General features: G+C 43.9%; 1 protein-coding gene across 2 annotated transcripts in view; it reads left to right on the forward strand.

Moving 5' to 3' along the window:
* Mfap3l (microfibril associated protein 3 like) overlaps window positions 1-20186 on the forward strand; it is a 44740-nt gene extending 24554 nt beyond the window's left edge. The window contains exons 2-4 of one of the 2 annotated variants that reach the window (XM_005368095.3): window positions 830-1256; window positions 6444-6482; window positions 15023-20186. In XM_005368095.3, coding sequence (XP_005368152.1) covers window positions 959-1256; window positions 6444-6482; window positions 15023-15957 — 1272 coding nt within the window. In that variant the 5' untranslated portion in view covers window positions 830-958 and the 3' untranslated portion in view covers window positions 15958-20186. The remainder of the gene's footprint in view (window positions 1-829; window positions 1257-6443; window positions 6483-15022) is intronic. The other variant, XM_013354101.2, reaches the window with a different exon arrangement.
* The last annotated feature ends 1114 nt before the right edge of the window (window positions 20187-21300 follow it).

Consider the following 21300-nt stretch of genomic DNA (forward strand, 5'->3'; position numbering starts at 1 on the left):
ACCTTAGACACGGAGGAGCCCGCCATGTCACCCTGCCCATCCTGACGATGTTACTCAGCCTGGGGAAGGCAAAGGAAGATCGAAACCAGGGAATTCTGTGAGTGGCTGTTAGTGAGCAGAGGCACGGATGCGGGGCGGAGAGTGCAGTCAGTTCTGGGATGGGGAGGCTGACTGAGGTGTGGAAGCTCTAATGAGGAATTAGGAGAACAGTGGATTGTTTCTGGGGGGAGTCCTTCCTAGTGCTTGCAGAGTCCGAGCTGAGACCAGCAAAGTACCCTGGAAGACATGAGCTTTGCAAAGGAAGAAGGAACCCTTAGGTTATCATGAAGATAGGGGGAGGGGCAGAAGGCATCTTGTAATACTAAGTGGAAAAAGTATAGATCGAGAAGTAACATAAAATTAAGAAGCAATGTAAATTAAAAAATATTGTAATATTCAGATATGCTGGTGCATGTCTATGATCCCAACACTTAGGAGGTAGAGGCAGGAGAGTCGGGAGTTCATGGCTATCTTCAGCTACACAGCAAATTTGCAGCCAAACTGTACTGTGTGAGATCCTGTCTCAACAACAACCAAAAGACAAAAACAACAACAAAAAAGTAAGATTATATCAATTATATTAATTATATCAATATTTTGTTCTGTATACTGTTAAGATTTCTGTCATGTAAATTAATATTGGAGCACCAGAATATGTGTTTTATTTAAGAATGATACAGGCTTATACCTTAGACCTTAGCAAATTGCTATTACTTTACAAGTTTTATTTAATGTATCCGTGTTAATATTTGTGTGCATGTGTGTGTGTGTGTGTGTTTTTTTTTAACAGATTCTTGATCAAGTACTTACTCCATGGATCCAGGACAGGTTCGTCCCATGGCCTGCTCTGAACAGTGTCCTGTCTAAGAGAAGAGTCCATCAGCGAACCATCTCTTGCCTTACAGAGCAAGCCAAGAAGATGGAGCTACTGAAGAACCATCCGACTGTGTGCTTACCACCTTCTGTGCCCTTTTTAATCCTAGTCTCCACTCTAGCGACTGCTAAGAGGATCACCAACAGCACTTTGAATGGCACGGACGTGGTCTTGGGCTCTGTGCCTGTAATCGTTGCCAAAACTGACCACATCATAGTCAAGGAGGGGAGCAGTGCCTTGATTAACTGCAGTGTTCATGGCGTCCCCGACCTAGGATTTAAGTGGTATAATTCTGTTGGCAAGCTATTGAGAGAAGGTGACGATGACAAGGAGAGAGGAGGAGGTAGGTTCCAAAGTTCTTTCTGTTGTCATAAATTATAAACAGGAACTTAAAAGTCCATACCCTTAATGTTAGTTGTCCTCAGACCGCTTAAAAGTTCCTTTCTGTCTTGTTGTGCAAAGGCATAAGAGAGACTGTATACTCTTAAGTATACAGTCAAGGTGTAATTAATTCATTTTTTCCACTCATTGACTCGGAAGACAAAGGGCAAACATTGATGTCTTTGGAAAGGCCTCTTATAGTGTCATGCTATTATTATGTACCCAGGACATTATAGAGCTTAGAGTAGATTCCCTGAATATATGTTCCATTTATAAGATGTGTGTGTTTCCTGCCCTGGGAATGGTTCCAATAAGTAGTGGAGAAGTTGTTTATCATTAAACATCAGTTTAACTTACCTACTATGGATTTCATGACCAACTTCTTAAAGAAGTCTGCGCTTTCGCTCTCTGCCACCTGAAGAGTCTCCTCTGTGCTCCTGGAGACCTGGCTGAGGTCGGTGAGAGGAGCCTGGGAAGCTGGGCAGCAGATGAGTCGCTGGGGTTGAGTGAGTGACTTTTTGACCAGAGGGTGTGATTCCTTTTCCCAAGCCCCGAGCTCCCCTCACCAGAAGCTGTATCCAGAGACAGGCTTTGAGACATCCTGAATCTACTGTTCTTGCTTAAGATACGTGAGGAGATTGTGTGAAAACCCAATCACACACCCAATCACACTCTGATTGCCGCGAAGGAGTTAAGAATACAGAGACCCTTGATCAGAAGCAGCCCCTCTTCCCCTCCTTCTCCTGCATTGCCCGCCCCACTTCTTAACCCTCTAACCATTGAACAATCCCTCAAAGAATTTCTGCTCCAGAGGACAAAAAAAAAAAACCTACATATTTAATCTCTTCTCCTCGTATTATCTTAATTGCTCTGCAAAGAGAAGCTGAATGCTTTGCATCTGCATAGGAGGTGCCTGCCGGTGCAGCTTCCCTTTCACAGTTGTGTTCCCAGTGGAGAAGGCTGCTGAAAGTCTGACTGCCTGGGATGGAACCCCTGGCGGTCATGCTTCTGCTGCGATTGTTTAGCTTAGCCAATCACGACTACACCGTACAGTATAACTGATTCCCGCCAATCAAAAATTACATATTACAAATCATGTGTGTGTTTAATCCAGGCAAGGGACAGCCATTCCCCACCAACTCAAATTGTACCGTCATAGGAATTCTAAGGTAGAGGGGACTTTACACACATAACAGTCTGAATTTTTATAGAAATCTGCCTGAGGTCCTGCTGCCAATCAAATGGCTGAAACTAGAGTTTTCTCGACTGACAATGGGGAGATGAGAAACACCACCCCTTCTTCCACAGCCATCGGTCAAAAGGATGGCATCGCCCTAGTGAAGAGAGGGAGTAACGTGGTAACACACATGCAGACCTTAGTGGGTCTTTCTGCAGGGCCAAGCTACTCCTAGGGATGTCAGGATGACTGAACTCAAGAACTCCAGACGTGAATCCCCCTCTCACATGGACCCTGAAGCAAAGCCTACTCCTGGGTATTTGAACTGCTGAGCCTTAGAGAGGAAGAAAATCATGGTATGATGTAATATTGGAGCCTATATTTCAGTCACATCAGTTTGAGTGCTGTTCCAAAGTTGGACGCTACTGCTTCAGAGAAATCCACAATGCCTTCATTGAAAAGGTCTTTGGAACTATGGAGTAGCCTCAGCAAGCAGACATGCTGGCTTGCCTTCCTCATTGGTGTGGAAACATGATTGAGCTGTGATAGGTAGTAGTTATATTTGCTTTAATTTTATTTTGCTTGTGGATGCTCAAGTGGCCTATTGGAATACCGCAGATATAGACTCAATTCTATCAACAGCTTAAGAACTGAAGCATCAGAATGCAGAGCTCCCATCTTCTCTGTAGACTTGCTGATAAATCAGTTAAACTATCTTAAATCTCATCGAAGATGTATTTTCAATTTTTAAAGCGAGCTCGCGATACCGGTACTTGGTGTCCCGGCTGAGCTGTTGTAATTACAGTATTTGATAATAGTCATTGTAGAGCATAAGCCGCCTGGGGAAACATAACCAGCAGCACACCTAACAAGCAGACGGAACATAGGAAGGAGAAGAAAGGAGACAATGCCTAAGGAAATATTAGTGCCGTTGTGGTCCTGGGGCGGCCTGTGAGAGCGCACGGTCTTCCGTTTCTCGTTGCTGATGGAGTAAATGCCCATTTTATAGCACAGATATAGATTTCTGGTTTTGCGGCAGTATAACCTGAGCAGGATTTCATTTGCAACTGAACAAAAGAGTGAGTCAGTGAACACAGAATGACAGTGGTGCTTGTATGCCATTGCTAGGACTTCACACAGATACATGGGGACTGTTTCAGCCAAATGGATAGAATTCAGATAATCTTCATCCACAACTATTCCACATAAGTCTGTGCACCAGGTTATACGTGTAACTTCAAATCCTTATGGTAAGCATGTACGTGAGGTGCTGTCAGTCCTCGTGGATGCAGATGGGAAGTCATTGGGCTGGGGAAGACATTGTATAAATGTTGTTAATTAATGCAAAGGCAGTGGTATTGCTTTCCCTGTCAGGGTCTCAACCAATGAGAAATACTGTGGAGCATCTAACTCAGCTAGAGTGGATGTGGGAAGAATTCCTTTTAAAAGGAGGCCTTTTAACCACTAGCATCCTAGTTAGAGTCAGGATATCTTGCCGTAGGATGCATGTGTCACGCACATACAAATGTGTTCAAAGTCATAGGTCAGTTTGCTTCCAGGAGTTGATTACCACTGACTTTGTGACTAGCCTAGAAAGAAGCAATTTCATATCTTGTTTATCCTGAAAAAGTGAGATAGTTGTTATGGATGGTGGCCCCGCCTGTGCTAGAAAGAGTGGGACCATTTCCCGTCCTGATGGCCACAGCAGCTGCTTTGTTTGGCCCTCTTGATTCTCCTCAATCCGTTTCCACGGGATCAAGAAAGTGTAATGGGTAATCCGTACAGTTTTGAAGTTCGCTGAAAGAGTGTTTGTGAACTCTCTCAGAATTCAAACATGTATGTGTTGTAAGGAGGCCTCTTGTTGGTTCCCAACTGCTTAGCCCCGAAATAATCACACAGAAACTATATTATTTAAATCACTGCTTGGCCCATTAGCTCTAGCTTTTTATTGGCTAACACTTATATCTTAATCTAACCTATTTCTAGTAGTCTGTGTATTGCCACATGGCTGTGGCTTATCGGGTAAAGTTCCAGTGTCTGTGTCCAAGGGGGCTACATGGCTTCTCCCTAAAACTCTGCATCCTTTCTCCAAGCATTCAGTTTAGTTTTCCCCACCTACCTAAGTTCTGCCCAATCAGGCCAAGCCAGTTTCTTTATTCATTAACCAATAAAAGCAATATATAGACAGAAGGATCTCCCACACTATGCATGAGCTCAAACGGCCAGAAATGCATTGTTTTTAATTTTTTTGTCTACTTGTCTGGGAAGCATTACAGATGCACTAATTATCTAATTATTTCACTGTGCTTTCTTATTGCAATATTAAAACATTGCAATTTGCCTTAGCACCTTCATCAGAGAAGTAAGAAGCATTTTAAGAAAGTTGGCCTGTGCAAGACCCTAAAAATAAGCCTGGCTGTTAGAGATGATGAATTCTCCCATTAATGCTCTTTCCTTGAAAATCTACTTTTTTGTGGGGATGTGTTTTACATACTTCTCTGTCTCCAAAAACAAGAAATTTTATGACTAAACCACATAGGAGAAAACTGGCCAGAGCTGCCTTTCCATGGCTCCCCTCTTTCAGGTTCTTCTCAGAGCCTGAAAATGCCAGTTCTGCAACGTGAAGTCAGTCAGGTTTCCAAAGTGTCATTTCTCACCTCTTTGTTTTATCGAACACACATACACATGTGCATGCGTGCATGTATATGCACATAGACACACAGGCATGCACGCACACTGCCTTTACATTGCTCCGTGCTTTCACAGATTCTTCTAATTGACGGGAAATGCCAGTTTTGCTAAGTTAAATCAGCCAGGTTTCCAAAGTGGCATTTCTCTCCTCTCTTTTTTAATCAACATGCACGCATGCATGCACACACCCTTACACACACACACACACACACACACGTGCATGCGTGCACATGCACGCGCATCTATACCATATATAATGTACAACGTATATAACATATAGGAACCAGTTAATTGCCCTTTACCGTCAGTGTAAAGTAGGAAATCAATCTATAAAATCATACACAAATTTGTATATACTTTACTATATTAAATGCTTAAGAATTTAAGAACACTCCCAAAGGCATTAAACCATGTTTATGCAATTACAGTGGCGAGCTCTTTTAAGCCCCAGTTCTCTCTTCTGTAAACCAGAGAGAATCTTTTCTTTACTATCAAGCCAACTTGCAAATCTTGAATAAACACTTGTCTGTTAAATGCTTGGCATGGTACCTAGTAATGACGGCTCAGAAAGCTCACAGTAATGACGGCAGCTATTTTTGTTAATATTCTGTTCTGTCCTCAGAGCAATCTATGTCAAGTGCTAAATTCCCATTTCCTAACATAGAGTTTTTGTAACCCAAAGAATTTTTGCATTATTCTCTCTCTCTCTCTCTCTCTCTCTCTCTCTCTCTCTCTCTCGTCTCTGTTTCCAACCTCAAAAAATGACTTTTGGTGGGCTGGAGCAGTCCCTCAGCAGTTGAGTGCACCGGCTGCTTTACAAGACTAGATCGATTCCTAGCACCCACACGATGCCTCACAACCATTCATAATGCCATTTCCAGAGGACCCAATGTCCCCTGCTGGCATCAGTATAAACACATGCAGGCCACTCGTGTACATAAAGCAAAATAAATGAAGCTTTTTACAATTTATCTGTGGCTGCGAGACAGCGCCATAGATGGAAAGCACGTGCCTTGCAAGCCTGACAGCTTGAGCCTAGGCCTCTGGAGCCTACAGTGGAGGCAGAGAACCAGCTCCCGCGTCCCCTCTGATCTCTACACATGCGCTGTAGCACACACTAGTAATAACAACCACAATTTTTTCAGCAAGTGCAAAAATTGACATTCCCTTAAATGGTATTTGAAATCTCTAGTCATTTGAAAATAACTTTCTGACAGTTTAGCAACCATTGACTTTTGTGTACAAACACCTTTGATTGCTGATACACTCCTTCTCCTACAGGCAAAATACATGGAAATTACGAAGTATATTCTGTGCAGGGTAAGTAGTTCCCATTTTGATTTTATGTGTATGGATGTTCGGCTCCTGCCACCGCAAAGAATCCATGCGGCCAATTCTAAGATAAGTTTGTTTCTCATAACTGGGATCTATAGAGAGCACTGTCACTATATAGCCAAGGATGCTGCTCCAAAGCCCATGAGCAGAATAGATCCCATGAGCAAACAGATGCGCCCAGCTCCATGGGCTGCTGTGCCCCTGCTGAGAAGCCCCCGGTCTTACCCAAAGTGATACCCCCAGCTCACTAAAGATACCTTCTGAAGAAGATCAAAGAGCCGGTTCTTCAAACCCTTAATGTATTTTCTCCAAAAGTTAATGGTATCTGGGTTCATTTTCGAGATCGGTAGATATTAAAGTTAACTCCCAATGTTTGGATGTTTCTTTAATGAACTGTGCTTCATTTAGGGTGTAAGCCCAGACAGCTACAGTCTTAGCCAGGAAAAGATTCTCTCAGATCCATCTAACATAAGAATGGCAGCAGGGAGCCCCCAAATGGAAGTCACTTTTATGAAGCAAGTGCCTTGTGCTTCTGCATCGGGAGACCAGGTGTAGCTGCTCCCAGAAATGCCGAGCCGGCATGCAGAGAATGTCATGCTTGCCACTTCTGTTGAAATCAAGATTGTCGTATCAAATTAGCAAGAGGATCGGGTTTTCTTTTTTTTTTTTTTTTTAAATCCTTTACCAGGATATAGCGGCAGCAGGTTCTTTTCAGATAGTAATTCCTCTTAGCAGAACAGAAATGCAGATTTGAACAGCAAAATCCCTCCAGCCGACCTTCCTGCCTGAAAGCTGAGCTATTGTCCCAAGCCACCTTTGCTCCATGTGACACAGGTAATAGGCTTGTTAGAATGTCCCCAGCCCTCTCTCTGAAGAGGTCTCTTAGGGAGGATTGAGGGGTAGGGAAAAAGGACACCAGAGGGCTTTGCAGCTTGAAGTGTTTATAACCCGGCTCACACAGGGGCTTCAAGGGCCTGACATCTGTGGCAGAAGCCTTGGAACAGGTGCAACCATGCAGTACTAAATTTGTCATCAATTAGATTCTGTAGCGAGAGGCATGCGATTCGTTCTCCTCAGCAGTCTGGATTTCACACAGCAGAAAATATGCATTCCATTCATAGGCGCAAACACATGCATTGTGTGCTTATTTGAAGAGTCTCATTGTAATGTGATACTTGTCCAAGAGACTCTTTTTTATAGTCGCACAAACGTGCAGTGGGATGCTCACCACCTGATTGTTTTTTGTGTAAACTGGTTTCAAAAAAAAATAGCGTACTAATTTGTGAGATTGTACACCCCCTCCTTGCAAGGTAGGGCTGTGTGAAGCTTAAGAGCCCAGGTACCGTAGGAGATTGGGGCAGAGTTTTAATTTGTTAGCCATGCTCTCTGGGGATGGAGAGGAGCCACATATAAGCTGCTTCATGCATACATTCAGCATGATACAGTTAAGGGAGAAAGCGCTTCCTTTAAATAAATAACCTGAGGACAATCTGAGAGCATCCTGAGTCTCTTTAATACTCAGCCTTGGGGAAAATCAGGGAAGCTGTCAGGCTGGTGTTTGGAGACACTAGCTGTGACCACCCACGGGGTCTTTGTAGGTGATGTCCTCATTTCCCTTGTGGCCCTTCAGCTCTTAAACTTGGTGGTGGTGTTCATTTTCATGCAGCAATAATTTGACCAGAGTCGTCTGCAAAAGTACCGGGTAGTTGTGATGGGGCCACATGTTGATCTCTTGTTGAGTCGTGGTAGTGCCTGTATTGGAGGGCTCCTTGTTGCTTACAGGTTTAGTTCCCAGTCACGTAGTCTTGTTGATCTCATTGCCCAAAGGTCTGCTGTCCTGTTGTGTTGAAATAAGAGCGGCAGAGCTGCATCCCCCGCACCCGGCCGCCCACATGGCTAGCTTAGCTTATGCCCCGAAATAATTACACGGAAACTGTATTCTTTTAATCACTGCCTGACCCATTAGTTTCAGCCTCTTATTGGCTAGCTCTTACATATTGATCTAACCCATTTCTATTATTCTGTGTAGCCCACAAGCCGCCTTACCAGGAATGATCTTAACCTGCATCTGCCTGCAGTGGGACAATCATGGCGACTCACTGATCCAGCTTCTTTCTCCCAGCATCCTGTTCTGTTTTCTCCGCCTACCTAAGGGCTGGCCTATGAAATGGGCCTAGGCAGTTTCTTTATTAATAAGAAATCATTCCCACATCACTGTTGATGTGACATGTGATGTCACTTGTGCACAGGTCGCCATGCCAGGATCATGGTCCCAGGCTCATTGCCTTCCTGCCTTGGAACCAATTGCAACTTCTCCTAGAGACAACTGGCAGAGAAGGAAAGTTCTGGAACTATGCCCTTCCCCATAGGAGGGGAATTGGAGGAGGAGATATAGTTTGAGCAAGAATCACTATTATTATTCTGAAAATGAAATATTTTTATTACTTTGATTTTTTTTTTCGCATTCGCGTTCATTAATGTTTGCCAATTGGTCAAGGGGCTTACCTGATCTGATAAATGTCAAGAGGTCTAGAGGAAGGCTATGGGGCGTCCAGTCATGCCCTCCCCCACAGCTCATCCAAACAGTTAACCTACCTGCCCTGTGGGGAATGTCCTTCCCTCATTCTGAGCGGTGCAGTTAGCAGTTATGGCCCTCCTCTTTATTTTGGCAACATGAAAAGTGAAAGTTAATTTTTTCAAAGGACTTTGATCCCTTTAAGTTGAATAGTGATTTATTTAATCAGTCCTGGCCGGAAAACTTTCGCACTCTTTCTGGTCCTTGTTTCTTATAAATTTCCTTTTTGTTTATGTATATTTTCCTATTTTGTTTTTGGATTTTGTCTTAACTCATAAGGGTTTTTTTGTTCTTGTTTATCGGGAGTTTTTTTATTGTATCTTTGTTTTATGTTTCATAGTTGTTGAGCATTTGTCTGTCACATATTCTAGAATTTTCTCCCAGGCGGTAACTTCCTTCTAACTTTTCTGTGGTGAGTTTTTATGACTCAGAATATGTTCACTTGGTGGAAAATGTGATCCATCAACATTTTCTGAGATTCTTTAAAAAGCCCAAAAAAAGGCCTCAATCCCCCAGGTTCCCAACAGTTTTATATCCTCGATTAATTTCATAGTTTTAGTTTCATATCTTAAGAGTGCTTGAGTGTGTTTTTGTTTATTACCGAAAACAGATTTTCCTGCCTTCTTTCCAATGTCCGGTCAGCCCAAAGGTCTTTCTTTATTGTTCTGACGTGCCTTCTCTCTCACCCTTAAAACTCTTAGTTACTTCTGATCTGGACTTTCTGATTTTCTTCTCTGACGTAATTAGGGTTAGCAATGGGCCATTCACAGCGTGAGATGGGCTTTGAAGGTGAAGTCAGGCAGGAGACTCAGAGTGAGGAGTGGAGTGGTCTCAGCAGAGAGGCAGTGGTAGGAAGATCCTGTGGCCCCTCTGTTAGAAGAAACGTGCACTATGTCTGGAAAAGTCCACTAAAATAAGACACGTAAGTCAGGGGGCCCATGCTCTTGCCCTGCTGTGTTGTAAGCCCCATGCACAAGGGCCCTGGATTCCTTTCAAGCCTGTCTCCGAGACCCAAGGCCTGCTTCGTTTTACACGTGGTTTGTCAGCTCTGCAGGCTCCTGCTGTGTTCTCTCTAGCTTCCTGCACCACCCCCCACTGGCCCTAAGAGTCTCCTCTCCCCACCTGCTGCCCTCCCCTCTTCCACATGCCCTTGCACTTGGCACACCGTCTGCTGGAGTCTTTTCCCCACGGGGACGGGATGATTTTTGTAGTCAGGAATCGTGCCTCACTCGTCTCTGTATTCTCGCCATCAAGTGCGGAAGCCTGGTACACAGGCAATTTATTCAATGGTGCCTGTTGACTGAACGAGGGAACAAGATAAAAGAATCGCTGCCCTTCTAAAAATGTCCGCCTCGTTGTGAGGCCCGGCAACGCGTCCTGCCGCACAGCTCAGCACCCACATCTGTTAGCTCCTCTCTCTGCAAAAGAGCCGACACGTTCATTCACGTGGGAGCCATGTTCGCGGGCCTGGACTTCCTGGAGGAAGGCAGTGACAGATTGCTAAGTGACCACTGACCTACCATAATGAATGTGTCTGTAGTTTAGCCTGAAGCCTCAGAGGGGCTGTCACTTTGCAAAGCAGCACTGCGAAGAAAGAGGACGGAGAGGGAGAATTTGGAAATTGAGGGTAGGGGCTATAACCTGAGCAAGAGACAGAAAACGGGTAAGAGTAGGCACACAAATGGGTGCTGGGAAAATGCTGGCCATTTGGTGCTGTGTTATGTTTGGAAGGGAAAGCAGTCGTGAACAGCCTGCCCTTTCGATTGCCTCCCAAAGCCTTGTGTGGGGAGCTGCCTTGGCTTCAGCGGCTGACACTTGAGGGTTTTTTGTTTTTTTTTTTTTTTGCACTGAAGTGGTTCAGCCTCATGCAAATTCAGTGCCACTCCCACCAGCTACAGTTGAAGCCACTCGGCAGCAGCGTGGTGTGTGCCTGCTTCAGATGCATGGCACTGAAGATTTCCAGTGACAGTCACCGTGGGTGTTCTTACGTCTTTCACGTTCTGGCAGCCAACGTTGGTACCCTTCCAGAAGAGGTCTCAGGGAAGGGCATTCTCACAGGACGGAGGATGGCCCATGATAGCGCAGAGAGGATGTTTCCAGCTGGGGGGGGGCCTACCCTGTGGAAGTGTTTCTTGAGCCTGCTTCACCCTGATGGAGGAAAACCAGCCAGTATAATTCAGGGCATCTTCCGGGTTTTCAGGTCTCTATGTGTTAATAGATCATGTATACATCTATTTTTCACTAATCAGGGAAAGCCGAGGTTAAGTAGAATTTGGAGTCTTAGTGCCCAGAAAAGAGTAAACTTACCAACTTACCAGCCAAGAGAAAGAAACAGGTGAGATAAACCTAGCCTTCAAGATGAGAGACTCAGAACTTTAGTTCATCTGACATGATCATCAGAATGTGTGTGTGTGTGTGCACATGTGCGCGTGTGTGTGTGTATGTCTCTGTGTGTACACGTGCACATGTGTGTGTGTGTGCACGTGTGTGTCTCTGCGCGCGCGCGCGTGTGTGTGTCTGTCTATGTATGTGTGTGCATGCAGGGTGTATGTGTGTCTATGTGTGTGCATGTGTTTGTGTACGTGTCTGTGTGTGCGTGTGTATCTGTGTATGTATGTGTGGGGTGTAGGCAGGGGGATGTTTATAGGCTTCCACTGTTCTACTCTTTTGACTTACTCTGTGATCTGGTGACAGGATGTTAATCTAGATTGAATGTTGGTTTTACTATGTGACACATATGGGCAGAACCTTCAGTGCCCTTACTATTAGCTGAATCTGTACAACAGACAGGCCCTTGGTTTCAAGAACTAAATTAATGTGTCAGTGTCCTCCTGGGTTGGAACCAGAAATTGCCTGCAGAAGGTGGTAGTTTATTGTTTAGCTAAAATGACGGTTTAAAAAAAAACTGTTTGGGGGGTCACAATATATGTTTTGCCTTACAGTAAGTGACAATACTCACTTCACACATATGTGTCTAGGCTTCAAACTTTAAATGCAAGCAAGGGTCTGGAGAGATGGCTCAGCAGTTACGGGCACTTACTGCTCTTACAGCCCAGGTTTGGTTCCCAGGACCCTCACGATGGCTCACAACCATCTGTAATCCAGTTCCATGGTCCTGACTCCCTCTTCTGGTTTCCTTAGGCTCTAGCATGCACGTTGTGCATGTAAACATGCATATAAACGTATGCAGGTTCATACACCTGTATGTGAATAAAAAGCTTTTGTAAAAAAAGTAAATGAGATTTTTGTGCTAAAGAAAGCATTTAAGAGATGTTAGTTTATGCAATCACAGTCCTGAGCTACAAACTATGATATATTTGTAAGTGACCACTTACCTGCGGAAAGAGCAGTTTCCTCAGAATGAACTGCAGACATCAACAAACCAGGTTGTGTTCCATACTAAGCTCAGATCCTTTTAACAACACAGGGAGACGCAAAGTGTCTGTATGTCTGAATTCAACTGCTCGGGCTCAAGTTAGAGAAATGGGAATCAACAGACAACTTAAAGTATGTCTGGAATAAGTATAAAGGTCAAATTTAGACCGTTCTAGGAAATTCTCACTAGAGGAAAACACCTGTCCCTTGTAGTTGCTGTGGTGTGTTTTTGCATTTTTCTCTCTCTGTGAAAGTGGGTAGAATTCTACAAAACCTACTCTTCAGGCATGAGGAGGGAGCTTCTGTCCCTTCCGTCCCTGTTTAATGTTCTCCTGTTTTCTCCTTTCCCAAACATACTGTTCCCGCGTGTGTTTATAGCAATTTCTCCAGGTAATGTGTGGAGAAAGACCACAGTGGAGTGGAGATAAGCAAAGCGGCCCTTCCCGTTTCTCTTCAGTCGCATCCTGTTTCCAACAGAAGGAAGGCAGATATGAGAACACTTTCCAAGGCTCTTCTCTGAAAACCCAGCACCTCCCCTGTAGACTGAACTGTCCATCAGTGAGGGTCTTTCCCCCATACCTGCTGTAGTCTACATGAAACATGCCTATTAGAAGAAAATATTGATAAGGCAGGTTTCCTGGACTCTAGTGATTCTCTATGCAGCTAACTATGCAGCAGAAGGATTGAAATTCATGCCCAGGGAAGGAACGCTTGCCTGAGCTGCATGGGAATGGAGCCGATCACAGGCCACATGCTCGGTTTGTCTGTTCCCACACTTTGCCTAGAAACTGAAGTCACGAGACGCTAAGCCAAAGCGTTTTCCTCTTAGGGGAAGTACACTGGCTGGATTGTCAAGAGAGGGTTAGCCTAGGACAAGAGGAACACTCTTCACACATGTTCTTTCAGGAGGCAAAGAAATGTTAAAGTACCTAAGTGAGGGTCCCCTGCCAGGAAGTGCGGTAACCCAAGGGAAGTACCGCACTGGTGAATCTAGCCTCTTTAGGCATGTCATGGGCTTAGGAGATACTGGATCCTCTGACGCTTCATATAGTAGCCTTTGAGACCTGTCTACTTACGATCTCTGGAACTTAGCAGTGCTGAGGCTTCAAGCCAGGCCTTGTGAGTGTGAGCCAAGCACTCTGCCATTGGGAGTAGTTGAGCTAGTCTCAGCCCGTGAGGTCTGGTGAAGACTTTTAATTGCCAATAAGTCACACAGAAAATTTAAATTATCCCGCCTCTCAGGGGCCACCTTTGGTTGGTTCAGAGGACAAGAGGCCTTTTATGAAAAACTGTCTGCCCATTCCTTAAAGTTTCCAGGAGATATAGCTTGGAGCTTCATTGCTCTCTGGGAGACAATAGGAGGTGGGTATTAAGATTTAATTCCTGACTCTGATCCAATACTTGGAACCAAACCTGATAACCTACTACATAGAAACCTTGAGAGCTGCAGGGAGACGGGCTAGAATTCATCCCATCCCCCTGGTTTAGAACGTCACTCCCAGGCTGGCATAGTCTTAGTTCTCAAAGTGCCTCCTCCTTTTAGCTAGATGTATCGTCGTCCTGGCGGGCTTCACTTATTTTCAAAGCTGAAGGTACTTGATATTCATATTTGACCTCTGAATCTTCATTGTCAGCTTATAACTCTAAGCAGTGTAGTTAATTCACTGTGAACTCTCAAAATGAATGACATAAATTATGTTTAATTAGCTGAAGCCATAGGAGGATAATATCAGTCCTAAATATGGGTCACCTAAGCAAACAATTATGACTTAATTGATTTTCTCCAGGTTTCAGGTTGAATCTAAAATGCTTTCCATTCCAAGAGGTCTTAGTGTCCCCGTGAAGTGTGTCCAATAGAGTTCTGCTCACAGGCAAGCTACAGAAGCATGAGGAACTCTTAAGGAACTCTTTCTTAAAAACACTGTATTTTCCAGAATATTTATCTTATTTTTCCACCAGGAATTGGAATTCCACGCTATTGTGTCTAGTAAATAACATAACATTATCTAGGGAAGAAGTCATACTCCTCTGGGGACATTGCCTCTGGTAGGCCCAAACTCCAGTCCCCATACCCATATGGTCACAGACACCACTGTGGATAGAGGAGATTATTAATAACAACAAAACAGAAGGATAAAGCTGGGAGGGAGGGATATTGGGCAGTGGGACACTAGAGACTTGGGATGCAGTTCACTGATAGAACACTGGCCAGGTATGTGTTTGAGGCCCTGGGTTTGAGCCCTCTCACCATGAAAACAAGGAAGGGTAAAGGGAAAAGAATACACTTTTTCAAATACAAATCCATAGATTTATATACTACTTCTAGATAGGTAACCTTGGTAATGTTGCTCGTGTGTCTCAGTTTTCTCGCCCGTAATGTGGGGCAATGTTAGTGCTTCCTCGCAGTGTTCCAGAGGGAATGAATGGGCAGGTGTCACAAGCACATAGCAAACACATTTGTCACAAGCTCGATGCCATCGTTAGTCGCCGTACATGTTTTTAGACGGGCATAAGATATGTATGGCGATGGAAATAATATATTCTTGGCTGAAATCTCTCCCATCCCTTCTGACAGGGAAATGGCAAATGCTGGATGGCGGCCTGCTGAACATCACCAAGGTGTCTTTCTCAGACAGAGGACGGTACACGTGTGTAGCGTCTAACATCTACGGCACCGTCAACAACACGGTGACCCTGAGAGTCATCTTTACCTCCGGAGACATGGGCGTGTACTACATGGTGGTGTGCCTCGTGGCCTTCACCATCGTCATGATCCTCAACATCACCCGCCTGTGTATGATGAGCAGTCACCTGAAGAAGACTGAGAAAGCCATCAATGAGTTCTTTAGGACAGAAGGCGCCGAGAAGCTGCAGAAGGCGTTTGAGATTGCCAAGCGCATCCCCATTATCACCTCAGCCAAAACTCTAGAGCTTGCCAAAGTGACCCAGTTCAAAACCATGGAATTTGCCCGGTACATCGAAGAGCTTGCCAGAAGCGTGCCCTTGCCTCCCCTCATCATGAACTGCAGGACGATCATGGAGGAGATCATGGAAGTGGTCGGGCTAGAGGAGCAGGGGCAGAATTTTGTGAGGCATACCCCGGAAGGCCAGGAAGCCACAGACAGGGATGAGGTATACACAATCCCCAACTCCCTGAAGCGAAGCGACTCCCCCACCGCCGACTCGGATGCTTCGTCGCTGCCTGAACAGCCACCTCAGCAGATTGCCATCAAGGTTTCGGTTCACCCCCAGGCCAGAAAGGATCATGTGGATGACCAGGAGGGTGGGCAGTTTGAGGTCAGAGATGAAGAGGAGACGGAACCATCTGAGGAACATTCCCCAGAGACTGCGGAGCCATCCACAGACATAACGACCACGGAGCTGACGTCTGAAGAAGCATCTCCTGTCGAGGCACCAGAGCGAGGACTGCCACCAGCACGCCTGGAAATGCCAGAACCAGCAGTGACATGTGACAAAAACACCTGCATTGTTTATGAAAGCCATGTCTAATCTTAACTCCGAAAAGCTATGCATATCCAGAAAATCAGGGGCTGCTCCTTGTAATACAAATGTAGTATGCACTTGCCGCTAAGCCTTACCAGGAGACTCTCATCCCTTAGGTTGGAGTGATGCCCCGTGACAGGGAAGACACCTGCATGGAGTTCATGGGACTAGACTCACCCCAGTGGGAACAGACGTGAGAAGTGCTGGGGTCCAGAACTGATCCGAGGGGGCAGAGGTTTGTCCTTGGGATCTGAATCGTAGAGGCCATTCTCTGCCAAATCCCTTAATTAGGGATTCCCTTTTGGCCAAGAGTACACCATTGTAAGATGTTCTGAGTTCAGGAGCCATGTCCAATGCATACTGCATTGCTTTTCTTTCGGTAATTATAAGTCTGCCACAGTAGCGATTGCTCCTACATGGGTTTGTTGCACTTTCTTCTCAGTTTGAATTATTTTCACGGTTCTTCTATAATGGAGTAGTTGTTATTATATTAATGTTAATTGCTCTTTCTGCTGGAGACTTCTGTGTCACCTTTATCCTTGTTTTTTTTTTTCTTAGTGTGTTTACCTCAGAGTCTTGGGTGTCAGTCACTGACATGGCTGCCCTGTGTCATTTGTAACGCCCCAAAGTAGTTACGCCCTACTCTTTCTCCTAATTTCCTCTTTAAAAAAAAAAAAAATACCTTCACACCTCTATTCATACTCATTTTGTTTCCGATGAAGCTGCTATTCTGAAACTGAGAAAAACTTTGCCCCCCCAAGTAGCACTTTAACAGTCAAATTTACCTGTCCAGTTCTGAGAGCAGCTTAGGTGAGCTCAGCTTGAGGTGAGGAGCAAGATTGTAAATGCTTAGATAAACCCACAGCACTCCAGAGAATGGCGTGTCAGAGAATGGCTTACACGCAAGTGCCCTCAGAACATCCCCAGATGCTTGTCACCACCCCAGCCCCATCAGAGGAAATGGCCTTGGACGGGCCCCGTTCTTACCAGAAACGTCAGCATTTTCATTTGATGGTGACCCCTCAAAGCTCACTTAGAATTTTGTGGAAAGTCTTCAAACTGTCATAACCCCTAAGTCAATGGGAACCTAGAGAGGAAAGAAAAAAAATCTTTAAAGCAGTTGTGGAAAAAAAAAAAAGCAAAAAAAAATTTACTATTGGGTTCTTTCTCTGAATATGATGCCATCTAAAAAGAACAGCATTCTGAGTTCATACCAGTTCACCCTCTCTTGCAGAGAGGGAAACCAAAGTCCAGATTTGCTAAAAAGAAGGCAGGGTCTTCACCTGGAAGATTTATTGCTTGCTAAGGCAGAGGCATTTGGCTGTATCTCTCCTGTAGATACAGCATGTCTGCTACCCAGAAGGCCTTACAGGGCCGATAGTGTGCAGCTCAGCTCAGCACTAGATTTAGGGCAGCATCTCCGTGAAGGGTACAACCAGGTCCCCTTTAGACTGCATACTCAATGTGTTGATCATTGAGAGGGAGCTTGCGAAATTAAGATAATGACACACAGGATTTTATCCTGAAATGATTGAATTCTTTGGCCACCATGTAGTGCATAAGGCAGCTTGATATCAGAGAACAAAGACAATCCAGCCAAGCATCCAACCCAAGCAATCCAACCCAAGAATTGGGTTAATTCTTGACTGTGCCGAGCACTTCTGGACCTTGGTTGCCCTCTCTGCAAAAGAGGTGAACTGGTATGAACTCAAAAGGCTGTTCTTTTTTTTGATGGCATTATATTCAGAGAAAGAACCCAATATTAAAACTTTTTTTTTCACAGTTATTTTAAAGATTTTTTTTCCTTTCCTCTCTGGGTTCCCGTGCCATTTTAATGCTGTTAGTTACTCAAACGAAAGGAACACGGCATTTTCAACAAGTTCTCGAAATTTTCCCCTCCAAAAAATAGATTTTGCGCCCCACTTCTACAGTTTAGATTTAATCTTGCTAAGAGCGATGAGTGCTGTTGTTTTTATTCTCAGACACAAACAGGGGAGACTGAAACCTTACAGACTGTATCAGAGCCGAGACCATCTCAAGTGTGATGAGTGTCACAGGCTTGTGATGTCAGAGGCTGCCTGGGTTATCAGAGCAGCCCCAGATGCTTGTCACTACCCCAGCCCCATCAGAGGAAATGGCCTTGGACAGCCCCATTCTTACCAGGAACTTGTTCATTTTCATGTGATTGTGAATAGAATATGCAGATGACGCCTCGAAGCTCATTTAGAATTTTGTGGAAAGTTTTCAAACTATAATAACCCCTAAGTCAATGGGAACAGCTTGTGGGGTACATACTTTTACAACGGGGGCATCCGAGGGTAGCAGAGTTGGTGCTACAAGTGACCATGACAGGACTGTGGACAGTTCATGCGCAAAGCCTTTTGACAGCATTTGGAGTTTGACAGGATTTCCCTTTAAGAGGGATTCCTTATTGACTCCTAGTGAAAAGTCTTAAAGGTCACCTAAAGAAACCTGTAGCCTGCTCCCATAAGGAGCCAGAGCTTCTTTGGAGGCTGTCTAGATGGGGATCTTATACAGCCACATTGAAGGAAAGTTTTATCCCCAGCTCTTATAATATACACATTTCGTGATTGTCATGGAGACGCACAAATGCCTATTTTGGACATATGTACCCAGAGCAGCAGCAGGGACTGACTGGTAAATGTCCTGTGATGGTATGTGAACTCTGTTCTACCCAGTTCTCATTCCATCCAAGCCCGCGTGCAGACTTCCCCATGGAAATTGGAAGCCAAGGTATCCATGCCATGTAAATACTGGTTAAGGACTATAAACTTAAGTAGGCAGATTTTTCTTTGGCATAAGAGCTGAAATATATGACCAAAGAATATTTCCAGATTGATTTTGATTCTTTGGACTGAAGTGGGGTAGGGAGTAAGTGGATGATTTTGAAATCTCCCTCTTTAAGGTATCAAATGTTCTCGGCATAACAATATCCAACCATAAAGGGAACTTGGCTTGATATGGAATTTGTCCATCCAGAAATTTTATGCTCTTGCTGCCCCTCCACAGAGCAGCCTCTTACTAGGATATGAAATATGGAAACCTCATCTCATAACACTTGGCTGATAGTTTCCCAGAAAAAAATGAACCATTCAGGTTCCTAGAATCATTTGTGGAGTCCCGTTGGGCAAACATGCACACACGCTTGTGCACAATAGACTCATTTGGGCAGCTTTAAAAGCTCAACACTCAGACCCAACCTATGTATGTCCTCTGGGTCTTCTATAGTCATTCTTTAAAAAATAAAAATCAAACCATTTCTGGTTTCTGAGTCATCCTGGTCATACCTCTAGCAATTTTTTTCTTGAAATTCTGAAAATGATTCACGTACATATGCATATTTAATTCTCTTAGATGATCTATAAACTTGGATGGTATTTATTCTAAATGGGAAAAAATACCCAAAATTTTATATTGGAAAAAAATCTATGTAATTTATAATGTTTTGTTTTATATATTTATATTTTCATATCTTTAGGGCACATCTGTTGTTCTCATCTTTTTGTACATCACAGTTGGCAAAAAGAAATGCTAATACTTGACTAAACTCTCTAGGAACCAAATGTGATCCATGTGATACATAATGTATGTAACTTGCTCTAGAACTCTCTGAATGTCCTCACCCATGCCAAGCATTGTTGTGTCATGTCATTACGGCCAGAATGTCTGGGGTGCTCTTGAACATTACTTTCTCACGAGGAAGATGGAAAGGCCTGATGTCCCACACAATGGATTTGGGGATCTCTTTCCCTCCCTTATCTTACTTGTTTTCTTCCTTAACTGGACACGTCCTGCTGAAGGGCAGGTGGGAGATGATGAGAAAGCACCAGGAATGAATCTCACGATGGTTGGGTAAACCACGTTAACAGACTGAGGACATGTGTTGAGTCCCATGCCTGGGTTGTCATTCACTGGTGATGTAGCATCTGCTTAGCTCTGTTGCACACACAGCGTAGGGCATGAAGAATGCTTGCATGTTTGGGTAGGTACTGTGGATCCTTAGTGCGGCCACTGTTAGTGACTGTGGGGACACCCATTGGGCACTGGAAGAAATGTCTTAGCAAAACAAGTCAGTTATCTTTTCTTACATGGTTTGAAGGAGGAGGCTTATTCTGTGTTGGAACCTATAAATGGCAGTCCCAGTACTTAACTGGGGATTTCCGTGTTTTCATTTGGTAAGAAATGGAGCATTAAAGTCTAGTTCAAACGCTTTTCTCAGCACGTGCAACTGCTCTCTCTCCTTCATGTCTTCCTGCACCCTCTCAGCAACCCCACTGAGTAATCCCCGTGTCCACTTCAGCACGTCCTGGAATTCTTTAAACATCAACGAAGCTTCATTATGTATTCACACATAGCTCTGAACATGTTCGCTTTAACATATCGATTTTACATTTCACCGAAAAAGCCTTCAAACCAATAGCGAAGTTCATCTTCTTAATGACCTTTTTATGATTTCTTCAGAGATTAACAGGTTTTGATGAAGCAAATCATTTGTGGGTTTAAAAAAAAAAAAGCATAATCAAATAGAACAGAATTGCTTATATTTTCCAAAAGACTAAGTGTTTGACTATTATCCAAAAAAAAAAAAAAAACCTCATATGAGAAGGATGCTCTTTAAACATCTTTTTTCCCTTAGGAAAGGAATATCAAGGGGCTAACACTAAGAATACTACAATCATTAAAGCTAGACAGACAAAACTAGAAAGGAAGCCAATCCTATGAACATTATGGAATAAATTAATTTTATTATTTAGCCAATTTAAAAAGCCTCAAAATGCATCTTTCTAATATTACAGAACTATGATGAGTGAGTTAGTTTCAGAGAATATGTTTGCATCTATTTTTGGCTTCCTGTTGCTTCACTACTTCTAAACTTCCGTCGTCAGAGTGGAAATGAGATGGAAAATGTATCAGGAAGTAATACAAAATCATTTAAAGATATAAACAAATTGCTAAGGTATACATTGACATCGCTGTAGTAAAAAGAAAACGTGATGTGTGAGCCATCCTGTAGTCTAATTGATTGTTGCTTTAATAAAGGGTTTACACAGGTATGTGGCTCGTGTGTCATGTCCCGTCTGAAGGGCAGTTAAATTTGACCTAATTGACCCCTTAGTGCTTTCTTGACAAACTTTATAAAGCAGTTTATCTATACTGTATAAATTCTATCCATAACATCAAGCAGAGAGTCCTTCTGAAATTGGACTAGGAAACCCAAACATTGTTCAGGAAGAATGCATCATAGCAGAAATTCTCCAAGTCACCTAGACAGCAAGGGCCCCAGGCTAACGCCAAAGACTCAGTGAGTAGATTCTTCAGTGATCAAGT

Source organism: Microtus ochrogaster, unplaced genomic scaffold (assembly GCF_000317375.1).
Source record: "Microtus ochrogaster isolate Prairie Vole_2 unplaced genomic scaffold, MicOch1.0 UNK28, whole genome shotgun sequence".
In the NCBI taxonomy this organism is placed as follows: domain Eukaryota; kingdom Metazoa; phylum Chordata; class Mammalia; order Rodentia; family Cricetidae; genus Microtus; species Microtus ochrogaster.